Consider the following 11,858-nt stretch of genomic DNA (forward strand, 5'->3'; position numbering starts at 1 on the left):
CCCCGCCCACAACGCAGGCCCCACCCCCACGACGCACCCAGGTCCAGAGTCACAGAAACTTTTATTGGAAACAAATGAGCTGCAGCAAAGTGACACTCAGTGCACGCGGCCCACCTAGTGAGGCGGGGGGGAACAGGTGGGCACCAGGGGCCGCTGGCTCAAGACAGGAGCCTGTGGCAGCTGGGGCCTGCTGGCTGGGTCTCAGGCCAGGAGTGTGCAGACCCAGTATGAAATACAAAAATAAACTCTGTGGTCCAGCTGTCCCTGCTGTATGGCAGTCTGCTTGGGCAGGGCAGTCACTCTTCCCAGCAGGCCCTGTGCTGTCTAGTCCAGTCACAGCATGGGCAGTAGGAGCCTTCGAGGATGAGTGCACATCTGCAGGCTGGAGCCAAAGGGCTAGGCAGGTTTGGCTTTGGGCAGTGCCAGGACAGTGATAGTGCCAGGGTGTGGCCAGCAGCTGGGGAGGCCCTGGGGCCCTCAGGTGGGCAGGTCCAGGCACTGGTCGAAGCTGGATGAAGCTGGGGCCTCTGCTTCTCCTCATCACATACAAATCACTGGGACCCTAGGCAGAGGTCGACACACAGTGAGCTTTGAGGAGCCACCACTCAGGAGACCAGGCAGAAGGGACCCTGACCTGGCCAGGCACTGCAGGCTTCAAGGACTGGGACCACCGCCATCACATACCTATCCTCCTCCATGGTGCCAGTCTCCTCAGCCCTGCCCTCACTGCCTCCACCTCCACTCTCTTCCTCCACTTCTTCCTCCCCCAGTTCCATGTCCAGCTCATTGCCTGCTTCTGACGGTGTGTAAGTGGAACCACTGGTGGGAAGTGGGGAAAAGTCTTAGGACCACCTGCTCCAGGCCTGCTGCTGGCCCCAGGGAGGATGTCCAGGCAGCACAAACTTGAGAGCAGATGTGCACATCTGAGGAGATGATGAGGGCCCAATAGGAAGCTGGGGGAAGGGGAACAAGCAGCACCAACCTGATGGAGCGGCAGCTGAAGAAGACAATTCGCTTGAGCCGCTTGTTGTAGAAGAAGTAATTGAAGGACCAAAGGCTGCCATCCTCCCCAAAGGGGTCCGAGTCTAGGTCTGGGTTATAGCTGGAGAGTTGGCCAAGAGACAGTGTGAGGCTCCCAGTGCCACATACACCTGGGGGCCCACCTGTGAGGATACCAGCCCACCTGTAGATGTCACATTCAGCTAGGCAGATCTCCTCATCCACTGCGTCCCACAGCTGTGGCTTGAGGGCCTTGAAGTCTTCCCGCACAGCTGAGAACAGGCTGCAGTTGACCGCATTCACCACCTAGGGCAGGTCACAGTGGGGCTGACAGGAGTCCAGGGCAGGGTCCAGGACTGAACAAGGCAGAACCCAGGCCGATGTGGGGAAGGCAGTGGGAATGGCTGCGGGGTGGGGGTCCCTCCCAGTCCTCACCCAGCTCAGGCTGGGCTCCCGACTGAACTCATGGCTTCGGGCTGTGCTGAAGTCATAGTCAGGCCTGAAGGACTCATTGAGTGTGGCAATCAGATAGAAGAGGGTCTTGCGACTGCACTTGTCACTGAGGGGACCCTCATCTTCACCACCTTGGCTCTTGCTCAGTCTGCACAGAGACAAACATCAGCCTAGCCCACCATCCCACAGCCCCAAAGTAGCAGGTCCCATCTCAGCTCACCTGCTGGGGCTGAGGCCCGAAGTCTGGGGTGGGGACAGTGCCTCCAGCACATGGGGTTGGCCCTCCTGGCAAAACTGCTTGAACATGTGTTTGTCATCTCCTGCCATCTTACACGAGTAGCTCTCAATCCTATGGGATGCAGGCAGGAACATAGAGCATGTTGTCCCTTCATGTTTCAACTCAGGGGCTAGGGCAGTGACCTCTGAGATGGTGGCTCCTAGAGCTTCCAGCCTCACCTGCCAATGATGTGGGCATCTCCAGTCTCTACTGTCAGCTGTGAATTGATGGCCTCAAAGCTCGAGTTCTCCAACAGCTTCATGTCCCCAGGAAAAAGACTCCTTGCTCCAGAAGGGTTAGTGCTGCCTAAGGTTGTGGGAAGCCAGGCCATGGGTATCGGATTTTATAGGGCTCTACCTTCAGTTCCACTACTCCTTAAGCAGAGCTCCGTACACAGCTGGGTCTAGCCTTTGCCCAGGTTTCACACAGATCTTCTCCCTCCCGCAACCTGCTCCCAAACACTAAGGACTGGCTGAGAGATGATAAGATCCTGTCATCACAAAGCAGAAGATCCAGGATCCAGCTCAGCCACACACCCCTATACCACGTGGGCTTCTGGGGCCAGGCTGGGGGACCTACCCCGGATCCTGCTCACCCTGGGGCTTGAACTAATACCGTACTCGAGGCTCCCTTTTCCCATCCTGAAGGAAGCATGCCCACCCACCACGGGGGTCACTTTAGCCTGCAATGGAGTATGACTCCTGTAGTACCCCTCAGGCCGGGCTGGGCTCCTCTCAAACATGGGGCTCTTCCCCTGTTCTACGGTCTGCTTTTTAGCAAGGAGAGGAACCCACAGGCTCCTCCGTTCTGCTCTGCAAGTACGCCTGAGCTCTTCCAACAACAAGGAGCAGAGCGAGTTCCCACTGCCTTGCCAGCATCCTGCATCGTCCACCTGGTCGCGAGAGGGGAACCTGCCAGGTCGCGGCGGAACTACAAGTCCCAGGAGGCAGCGCGTCAGGCGAGGGGGCCTCTGCCAGGTCGTGGTAGAACTACAAATCCCAGGAGGCAGCGCGCTAGCGCAAGGACCGGCGGGAACTGTGGTTCCGGCGACCTGGGACGGCGCGGGGGGCACAGGACGACACCCACCTCCCTGGGCCGGGCAGATCGGGCCGGACCAGTAGGGTCGCTTGGCGTCGGTGCCGGAGCGAAGACGGGGCAGGCTTCGCGCGGTGCGGGCTCCTCAGTGGCGGAAGGCGGCGCCGCGGCCTCCGCTCGGGTCGCACTGTATCCGGGAGAAGCTCCGCGGCGACGTCCCGTTACTCCCGGCCTTGCCGGCCCATCCGGGTTGCCACCGCGACATAGCCTCGCCCCCCTGCACAGCGCCCGCTCTCGCGACCGACCTGCCGCCGACCGCCACAGATGGACCCAGCGAGCAAGCGAACCTGCGACCTCCGCCTCCGGACAACAACAAGCGTCCGCCAGGCCCGGCCCCACGCTTCTGAGTGGCCCGCTCCGGCTTCGAGGATCGAGATCGCAACTAGCCATTGGGGGAAGTCCCCGCCGCTCAGTTCTGATTTCCACTCCTGCTGGCCATAGAACCTGTCTGTCACTGTCCGGGCGTACGAACCCGCCTCCTCCCCGGCGCTCATTGGTCAGGGCCCCACCCGCCCCGCCCAAGGGTCCGCCCGGGTTCCTGGAGCTGCGCGGGCCCACAGAGCGCCAGTGTGGGCGTGGCGCGGCTGAGGTTGCTGCGGGGGCTGGCTAGCGCGAAGTGCCGCGGACCGGCTCCCTTCTCCAGCCTGTCTCTGAGGAAAGTCTCCTGCCAAACTGTCGCCTAACCTTACCCGAGCCTTTAAGGCGAAAAGTCCGCGCCTGGCCGCGTTTCAGAGCCTGACACTTTGCCCCGGAGACCCAGCTCAAACGTGCCCGCTGCGGCGACCGGTGTCCGGAGACCCTCGGGTCGAGTCCATCCCTAGGCAGAGCAGGCGGATCAGGCTCGTTAGCTATGCTGCCCAGCGTCCCTCCAGGGCCCTGACGTTCTGCCGCGCCCGGAACCCAGGCTCACGATCTGAGTTTCTGGCCGGCGGAGGCGCTCCGCAGCGCGATCTCACGGAAGTCGCCTCGGAAGGCCGTGACCCGCCAGGACAGGAGATGGCGCCGCCGGCGGGCGGGGCGGCGGCCGCAGACCCGGGCTCAGCCGTAGTGCTCCTGGCTGTGCACGCCGCGGTGAGACCACTGGGCGCCGGGCCGGACGCCGAGGCGCAGCTGCAGATGCTGCAGCTGAGCGCGGACCCCGAAAGACCCGGGCGTTTCCGGCTGGAGCTGCGAGGCGCGGGGCCCGGAGCGGTGAGTGCGGACCGGAGCCGGAGCCCAAGACCAGGCGCCTCCGCTAATCCGCGGCGTGCCCTTAAGCCGTTCTTTCTCTTTGGTTATCTTCTGGTCTGAAAAATGGGGATGGTGCTGGTTCTTGGTTTACACACTGTTGTGAGGAGGATTTGGTAAGATAATAGGTGGAAATGGCCTAGCACCGCGTTTAAGTGATCTATAAACGTTTTCTTGTCTTCCTTTGATTATCACATGGTTCATGGTGAGAAACCACTGAGACTGGACTCTGCTACTCCATAGGTCAGTCTGGAGTGGCCCTTGGAGTCGATCTCCTATACCATCCGCGGCCCCAGCCAACATGAACTGCAGCCTCCACCAGGAGGGCCCGGAACCCTCAGTCTGCGCTTTCTCAACACTCAGGAAGCTCAGCAGTGGGCAGCCCTGGTGCGAGGTGCCACTGCGGAGGGACAGAATGGTCAGTGCCCTGGAATGAAGTATGGAATAGCCCTGGCCCCTCAGGACTGGGTGGGGACAGTGATGGGAAAAGCTGGGTGCCTAGAAAGGCTCTCAGGAGGAAAAAAGTGAAGAAAAGAAGTTGAAAATCTGGAGCCTGGAGTAATAGGCAAGGGTGAAAAGCAGAACAAGCAGGACTGCAGGACCCTAGTGAGAAGACAAATGAGTTCAAGAGCAATGGGTGGTATTCAGCAGAGTAACAGGCTCAGATTGAGACCTCTGCAGTAGAATGGGGTTGTGCAAAGGACTGGAGAGAAGAATGATTCCAGAGAATTTTAGGAGATGGAATTAGCAAAGTTTCATGGCCATGTAAATAGAGGAGTTAGTGGTCACAACTGAATCATAGAGGGGCCAGGTAGTGCAGGGCTCCTACACAGGGCCCTTTTAAGAGCACATCTCTGCTGGAGCTGGGGCTCTAGAGATGTCGACTAAGGCACCAATAGAGAGAACCATAAAGAGAAGAGGGCTGGCATGCAGAGGTTGCATTAGGGAATGGAAAGAGAAGCCACAAATGGTACAGAGGAAGAGCTGCCAGAGGGGCAGGAAAACAACCGAACAGTGTGCTTTATGTAAGAGGCCCAGGCAAGTAAGCATTGACAAAGGGAGAGGCACTTTTCAGTCATTTATTAACCAAATATGTGTACCCAGCCCCTGCTCTGTATTGGGCACTTATTTAACATGAACAAATCTCCACCCTCTTGGAGGGTGCATTTCTACATGGGAGACATAAAATCAGTAAATAAACTTCTTTTAGATGAGTGCTGGAGCTGGGAGGGAGGAAAGGGAAACTGCTATTTAAAATAGGATGACAGGGGCTGGGGAGATAGCTCAGTTGGTAAAGTGCTTGCCTTGCAAGCACAGGGCCCTGGGTTCAATCCCCAGCACCACCAAAAAAAAAAAAGGATGACAGGACCAGATGCAGTGGTAATCCCAGTGACAGGGGAGACTTACAGAGGATCACAACTTTGAGGCCAGCCTTAGCACTTAGTGGGACCCTATTTTAAAATAAGTGAAAAGGACTGAGTAAATAGGAGGGTGGCAGGGAAGGCCCCCTTGAAAGGGTGACACTTGAGTGGAATTTGGAGGTCATAGTATGAGCCATGTGGCCCTAGGAGCAGCAAATACAAAAGCTCTGAGGGGAACATGTGCAAGCAACCCTCGAGACACAGGCACAGGGCTGGGTGCTTGGAAGACTGCTTATTTTAGTGGGGTAGACAATTCAAGATACCAAGGGCCTGAGGCCATCAAAGCTGTGTCAGCACTGGCAGAGACCCCCCCTCATTGCAGTGAACTGGGAGGTAAGAAGGGCAGGCATCATCCTTGAAAGGGCAATGTGTTCTGTGCAGATGGGCTAGCCAGGAGAAGGGAGGTCAGTGAGGGCACTAAGGAAATCACTGACTACAGGGCTCCTGTTGGTCAGGAAGGGGAAGGCCTCTCTGAGGACCTGCTATGGTTCTGCTGTGTAGAGAAGGGGCACCAGCAGGATCAGGCAACCGAAGGGTTCAAAAGGACTCCAGATTCCAAGGATGAGTCTAGGGCAGCTCCAACAAGTCAGGCAGGAAGAAAGGGGGAAAAAAAAAAAAAAAAAAGGTCAGGGACCTTTGAGGATTTTTAAAGGGCCAAGCTAAGAGGGGGAAGGAGTATTTTAAACTATGACCTGAGGTAGGACCTGTCACGGGCTGATATGAGGAAAAAGACAAGTGCCCTGCTTGGTATTGTAAACCTGAGGGCAGAGAGGCTTGAGCAGGGGCCACCAACCACTTCACATTTTTCCTCCTAGGCAGTGGCAGCCCACTCCTAGCCCTGGGACCAGAAACATGTCCTGTTTCCTCACCCAGTCCCCCTATGGCCCCAACACTCAAAGTGCCCCAACCTGAGGTGGATTTTCAGAGCCCTGGAGACTTGATGGAGAAAGGTAAGGACAGGCAGCTAGAGGGGTTTGAAGAAGTGGAATTTGGTGTGACTGTGACAGTTGTCCTCCCTTTAGAAGAGCTGGCTGGGCTCCTGGCCCAGGCCATTGCAGGTGGGGACAAGAAGGGGGCAGCTCAAATAGCAGCAATCCTGGCCCAGCGTCACGTGGCCCTCAATGTCCAGCTTCAGGAGGCCTGCTTCCCGCCTGGTCCCATCAGGTGAGGCCTGATCCTCATCCTGCCCCGCTGATCTTCTCAGGTTCCCCATCCAACCTCTGACCTACATTCTGACCCAGGCTGCAGGTCACAGTAGAAGATGCCACATCCGCTGCATCCTCAGCATCCTCTGCCCACATCTCACTGCAGGTCTACACCCACTGCACCATCTCAGCCCTCCAGGAACAGGTGAGCATGGGGTTCAGAGAGCCCTGTGATAGTGTGACCTGGGGTGACACTCTTCAGCCCTGACACTCTGACCCTAGGTGTTCTCAGAGTTCGGTTTCCCACCAGCTGTGCAGCGCTGGGTCATTGGGAGGTGCCTATGTGTGCCTGAGCGCAGCCTTGCTTCCTATGGGGTCCAGCAGGATGGGGACCCTGCTTTCCTCTATCTGCTCTCCACTCCCCAAGAAGCCCCAGGTGGGTCCTTGATGGGGGTAGGGTGAGGGAGGTAGGATGCAGCCTCAGATGGTCCTAAGCCCCTGTCCTCTGCCACAGGATGCAGCCCTCAATGCTTGCAGAAGATGGAAAGGGAACTAGGACAGTTCTTTTCTCAGTCATTGGGGCTGTCCCGTGCCCTGCAGCCAGCCAGTTCCAGCCTCCCTGGCCCACTTCAGGTGGGCAGTGGGGAGTGAGCAGGGGTGGGCTGGGCACACTAGAAGTGAAGAAACAACAACAGTCTTCTATCTTCTCAGCCTGGCTGGCCCTGTCCTTCCTGTACCTTCATCAATGCCCCAAATCGCCCTGGCTGTGAGATGTGTAGCACCCAGAGGCCGTGTGCTTGGGACTCCCTTCCTACAGCATCTGCCCAGTAGTCACTAAAGGTACAAGAGGTGGGTTGACTGGAGTAGGGGGGTGCACAGTATAGAACAAGCAGGAATGACCTGTCTCCTCCCCAGGTTACAGAACATGGCCCTTCCCTGGAAGGCCTAAATGCCTGGACCACCATCTGAACTCAGGAAATGTCTGCTTGGCTGCTCACTGGAGACAGACAACAGGGTTGCAGGAAAGAGCTACAAGTCAGTCATTAAAGACACTTAAGAGTTAGCCCCAGTGTCCCTTCACTGTGTCTTGGTGCAGAGCTGCCCTAGCCTATCTAAGGTAGGACAGAACCTGGCTGGCCCTCCTCAGTCAGCCCAGGTGTCTACTGATCACAGGATCTTGGCACTGGGACCTCTTCTCAAGCCCCATAGACTTTCAGAGGCTCTCTTAGCTGCTGACCCCTGAGATGGAGGTGCTGGGGGCTCCATGTACTGAAGTGAGCCCTATAAGCCCTACCCCTGCTATTGACCTTGCCTTCTGTATTTATCCTGACTCCCCAGACTTTGGCCACCACTCCCTTCAGCCAGAATAATACCAACGTGGGTGCGTTTCCCTCCCCAGTTAGGGACAGGGAAACTCAAGCACTGGGAGTCCTAAGTCAGGGTGTTGTGCTACCGCTGGTTCATGAATTGACCTGTCATAGCATCCCCCACTTTGTTTGCCCTTAGGCACAGGGCTACATGGGTCTACTTCAGCTCCCCTGTGAACTGCTAGGTGCCATTCCATGATTAATACTTATACCTCCACACAAATCCCCAGTGTGACCCTTAGCACTCCAGCTAAGACTAGGGGACATCCCAGATACCCTCTCCTCTGCCTGTCTACTATGATTCATTAAGATGGCTGGGAGCTGTCCCCCTCCTCTTTCTGATGTCACTCTGCTTGGCCCTGCCCAGCCACTCCAGGCTTCCCCTTGGTGACATGCTGCCAAGAGCTCTGATTCTCAAGATGGAGTAACCAACACCCTGACACGTGGTGGTTCATCCCAGTAGGTCTGAGATTCTGGGCCGTAGCCAATCTGGCCAAGTCCTTTTCACCTCTATGCAGGACACACTCAGCCTACTAAGTGCCACTACTTCCTATAATAGTACCCAGCTTTCTGTTCCAGATGTAGGGCATGGCTGGCCACACTACCTGGGACTTCCTGGGAGCTCTGAGGGTATGGGTCTTAGTCCCAGAGTCCTTTGCAAGCCTGTACTCTTTGTCATATAACAGCTCAAATGTGTATGTTGAGAAATTTAATTTATTCCCATGATGAGGTTGAACAAAATCTGGAGCCAAGGCCCAGTCTCCTGCCCCCTCCCTCATCCCAGAGGAAGAGGGCCTGAGCAGAGTGGGCCGGGTGAGGACTGAACAGGCCTAGGATGGCTCCTGGGCTTGAGGGCCTGTTCAGGCAAGATGGCAAGTGGATGCTGGACAGGGTCACTTGGGCGGCCTATAAGCCAGTTTTCGACTCTTCAGGACTGACCACTTATGCCGCTTCATGGCGTAGATCAAAGGCAACAGCAAGCCCATCATCATCAACATCTGGGGACAAAATAGGCTCAGAAAAGCAGGCTAGGAAGGACCCTTCCCATCCTTCTCCCATGCCCACTGTGGCCCCTTTGCCCAACCCTTCACCTTGAGTCCCATGCGTTTGCGATGGTCATGTTCTGGCTCAGATGCCCAGCGCAGGAAAGTACACACATCCTTGGCTACCTGGGACATGGTAGCGGGGGTACCTGGGCCAAGGACACATAGTGAGGACTATCCTTGGGAACGTATACCCACCCTGAGGTAACCCTCAGTGCACACTGTTCCATGGAGGCAGAGATTGGCCTCTACCCAAGGTTCAAAGGGACAGGACCCCATATAACTATGAAAGCCTCCTCAAATATGCACAGCCAAGAAAGGGGCAGGATCTCTCAGGCCCAGGAAGAAAAAGGCAAGCATCCCTGAGGGATGAAAAAGGACTCATAGTGAAGGACTCTCACCATCATCAAACTCCAAGACATCAGTGTAGATGGGAGGGGCCATGCCGATGGCCTGGCCAGGGAAGTAGGGGTTGAAATAGAGGCCTTCTCGCAGAGACACCCCAGTAGGTGGTTCACAGTACCCCGTGAGCAAGGAGAAGACGTAGTCCTCACCACCATGCCTGGAACCAGATCCATGGCTCCTCAGTCCCTGGCAGAAGTTACACCTTCCTTCCCCCCTCCAACCCCACCCTGTGGGCAGTCCTTTTACCTAGCTCGAACAATATAACTGAGGTCAGGGGGCAAGGCTCCATTGTTGGCAGCCCTGGCAGCCTCAGGGTTGGGGTATGGTTTGGGGAAGTAGTCAGACAGCTTCCCTGGCCGCATGAACATCTCCCCATCCTCATTGGGGCCATCCTGGACCTCCACCTGCCACCAAGAGCTTCATTACAACCGTGCCATCACATCAGAGTGGGAGCCCCAAACTCTGAACCCTTTCCATTTCCAGGTTCCACACCTCTTCAGCTAGGGCCTTAGCTTCATCCTCAGTGTAGCACACGCCCACCAGGTGGCGGTAAGCCACGTAGTCCATGCTGTGGCAGGAAGAGCACACCTGCTTATACACCTGGAAACCCCTCCGGATGCTAAAAAGAGAGAAAGTTTTAAGGGAACTGAAGATTCCACTCCACCCAGAAACCCCAGGCCAGTCAGCCAGCCAGCTGCGCACCTGGTGTGGTCCAAGGAAGAGAGGAGGCCACGGTGAGACCACGGATAGCTGGGGGGGTGCAGCTCCAGGTCACTGGCACTCACAGCAGAATGCAGAGCCACTGCCAGCCCTGCACTACCTGCCGCCAGCATGCCCAGCGCTGACAGCATCACCTTCCGCCCGCGGGAAAGGCCAGACTTCGAGGACAAGGATACTGCCTGCAAGAGCCCCGTTCAGCGCCTGCCAGGACACCACCCGCCGGGCTGGGGATCTGACTAGGCGCCCACCTCTCCCACTCGTCCTCCCAGCACTGGCGCACCAGCATCACGGGCTGCGCGCTGCCCATCGCATCCCTCTCCGCTGCCGACCCTGGGCCGGGGCTTGGCTCTGAGAAGCAGCTGAGGAGTGCTCTCGGATCCTGAGCCGGGGGTCAGGTCGAAGTGACCGAGGGTGCTGCGGCGGACCAAGGTCACCGGCAGCTGCCGAGGTCAGGCTAGAATTACTTCGGGACGCGGGCGCAGTGCGGACCGCGTGCGGCGGGGGCCGCCCCAGGCACGCCCTCAGCGCGAAGACCCCGGCCCCGACCCTCAGGAGCCCGCCCCGCCGCCCCCGCGCTGGTCCGAGGCGCCCTACCGCTCCGAAGTGTATGTACAGCTCCCGGGCCGCGCTGACCGGCAGCGAAGACCCGGTCCAAGGGGGACGTCGCATGCGGGCCCGTCCCGTCCCGCTACCCGCACGCGCCCGGAGCCTCCCCGCCGTGACCTTCACCGGCTGCGGGGCGCGCGGGCCCAGGACCCAGGCCAGCGCTCACCTGAGGCGTCCGCAGAGGGAGCTGCCCCGGCCGTGCGCCGCCCAGCAGCCCGCGGGCACGTGCGCCCGGGAGGCCAGCGCCCCGAGGGCCCACCACCGCCCCGCGAAGCGAAGCCGCCGCCGCCGCCGCCATGTCGGCCCCCTTCAGCGCGGCCGACGCTCCCGTCGGCCCCTGCGGCGCCACGCGAGCTCAGACCGCGCGAGAGCCGGGCCGGGGCGGGGCCAAGAACTGTCCTCAGAGGCAGGCCCCACCTCGCCGCGTGCCTCTGGTTGCCGTGGAAACGAGGTTGGGCGGGACTCCCGTGACTGTAGCCAGGACCCGGCCGGATTTTTCCTGGGACCCCGCACCCTCGCAGCCACTGCGTCTTGGTCTGGAGACGCCGGCGTGCTCAGCAGCATTCCCAGGCCCCACGACCGCGGTTTGGACCCTGCACCTCCGGCGACAGAGGCGAGCTTCCGAAGGCAGTCCGCGCAGGCCACAGGCAGGCCCTCGCCCGGAAGCGGAAGGCAGCGCGAGGCGGGGGCCTGGGACCGGAGCCCGCGCGCCGTACCCTTGGCTGCCACTGCACGCGTTTGCTCCTGCACTTGTTCTGCTGCTGTGGCAACCCACCATGTCTCAAGAAACTGTCGTCAGCTGAATGTCCCTCCCCCCGAATGAAAGCAAGGCGGGAGGGGAGCTAGCATAAGCTGTGAGAATCAACTTTTTTAGAATTCTAGAAATTAATCAAGGGCTACGCCACCCTCAGCATCCCAGGGAGTGTGTATTCAAGAAAATAGATGATCAGCAGCAAGAAGTTACATTTATGGTGTTTTTCCTTGTCCAACTCTGCTCACAGTGGCAACGTCAGAACTAACAGCCCACATTCCGGAGGGAACAGAATGCCCCATTCTCAAAGAACTGTGATTATTTTACTTGTTTGATGGCTTTCTGGAAG

At 58.2% G+C, this 11,858-nt stretch overlaps 3 protein-coding genes across 5 annotated transcripts; 1 reads left to right on the forward strand and 2 right to left on the reverse strand.

Moving 5' to 3' along the window:
• Window positions 1-42: 42 nt before the first annotated feature.
• On the reverse strand, window positions 43-3,151 carry Maf1 (MAF1 homolog, negative regulator of RNA polymerase III). 2 transcript variants are annotated; one of them, XM_047539326.1, is made up of 8 exons: window positions 2,816-3,151; window positions 1,909-2,035; window positions 1,673-1,801; window positions 1,435-1,600; window positions 1,184-1,305; window positions 983-1,102; window positions 685-819; window positions 43-562 (listed from the first exon to the last, which is right to left on the reverse strand). In XM_047539326.1, exons 2-8 carry the CDS (start codon window positions 1,989-1,991, stop codon window positions 541-543), a joined length of 777 nt encoding a protein of 258 aa, XP_047395282.1. In that variant the 5' UTR covers window positions 1,992-2,035; window positions 2,816-3,151; the 3' UTR covers window positions 43-540. The 2 variants fall into 2 exon arrangements, with proteins under 2 accessions (XP_047395282.1, XP_047395287.1); XM_047539331.1 differs by lacking the exon at window positions 685-819.
• Window positions 3,152-3,419: 268 nt separating this feature from the next.
• Sharpin (SHANK associated RH domain interactor) lies at window positions 3,420-7,680 on the forward strand. 2 transcript variants are annotated; one of them, XM_047539307.1, is made up of 9 exons: window positions 3,420-4,015; window positions 4,295-4,469; window positions 6,288-6,422; window positions 6,495-6,636; window positions 6,714-6,822; window positions 6,900-7,053; window positions 7,132-7,250; window positions 7,329-7,457; window positions 7,533-7,680. In XM_047539307.1, exons 1-8 carry the CDS (start codon window positions 3,821-3,823, stop codon window positions 7,446-7,448), a joined length of 1,149 nt encoding a protein of 382 aa, XP_047395263.1. In that variant the 5' UTR covers window positions 3,420-3,820; the 3' UTR covers window positions 7,449-7,457; window positions 7,533-7,680. The 2 variants fall into 2 exon arrangements, with proteins under 2 accessions (XP_047395263.1, XP_047395266.1); XM_047539310.1 differs by having other exon boundaries at window positions 6,498-6,636.
• Window positions 7,681-8,680: 1,000 nt separating this feature from the next.
• Window positions 8,681-11,346, reverse strand: LOC124976441 (cytochrome c1, heme protein, mitochondrial). The gene is made up of 7 exons (XM_047539317.1): window positions 10,925-11,346; window positions 10,135-10,331; window positions 9,925-10,051; window positions 9,679-9,836; window positions 9,429-9,589; window positions 9,076-9,176; window positions 8,681-8,982 (listed from the first exon to the last, which is right to left on the reverse strand). The coding sequence occupies exons 1-7, from the start codon at window positions 11,054-11,056 to the stop codon at window positions 8,878-8,880; spliced, it is 981 nt and encodes a 326-aa protein (XP_047395273.1). The 5' UTR covers window positions 11,057-11,346; the 3' UTR covers window positions 8,681-8,877.
• Window positions 11,347-11,858: the final 512 nt, after the last annotated feature.

Source organism: Sciurus carolinensis, chromosome 1, assembly GCF_902686445.1.
Source record: "Sciurus carolinensis chromosome 1, mSciCar1.2, whole genome shotgun sequence".
Taxonomy (NCBI): Eukaryota; Metazoa; Chordata; class Mammalia; order Rodentia; family Sciuridae; genus Sciurus; species Sciurus carolinensis.

What these genes read in the sequence shown, in the direction of transcription:
- Maf1 (XM_047539326.1), bottom strand. Translation starts at nt 1,991, where the DNA reads ATGAAGCTGTTGGAGAACTCGAGCTTTGAGGCCATCAATTCACAGCTG. An exon ending in TCGGGCCTCAGCCCCAGCAG is followed by an intron (nt 1,601 to 1,672) that starts GTGAGCTGAGAT and finishes GTCTCTGTGCAG; the next exon opens with ACTGAGCAAGAGCCAAGGTG. An exon ending in GGCACCATGGAGGAGGATAG is followed by an intron (nt 563 to 684) that starts GTATGTGATGGC and finishes ACCTCTGCCTAG; the next exon opens with GGTCCCAGTGATTTGTATGT.
- Sharpin (XM_047539307.1), top strand. Translation starts at nt 3,821, where the DNA reads ATGGCGCCGCCGGCGGGCGGGGCGGCGGCCGCAGACCCGGGCTCAGCC. An exon ending in CACTGCGGAGGGACAGAATG is followed by an intron (nt 4,470 to 6,287) that starts GTCAGTGCCCTG and finishes TTTTCCTCCTAG; the next exon opens with GCAGTGGCAGCCCACTCCTA. An exon ending in TTCCCGCCTGGTCCCATCAG is followed by an intron (nt 6,637 to 6,713) that starts GTGAGGCCTGAT and finishes ATTCTGACCCAG; the next exon opens with GCTGCAGGTCACAGTAGAAG.
- LOC124976441 (XM_047539317.1), bottom strand. Translation starts at nt 11,056, where the DNA reads ATGGCGGCGGCGGCGGCGGCTTCGCTTCGCGGGGCGGTGGTGGGCCCT. An exon ending in TCCCTCTGCGGACGCCTCAG is followed by an intron (nt 10,332 to 10,924) that starts GTGAGCGCTGGC and finishes GGGCTCTTGCAG; the next exon opens with GCAGTATCCTTGTCCTCGAA. An exon ending in CTAAGGCCCTAGCTGAAGAG is followed by an intron (nt 9,837 to 9,924) that starts GTGTGGAACCTG and finishes TCTTGGTGGCAG; the next exon opens with GTGGAGGTCCAGGATGGCCC.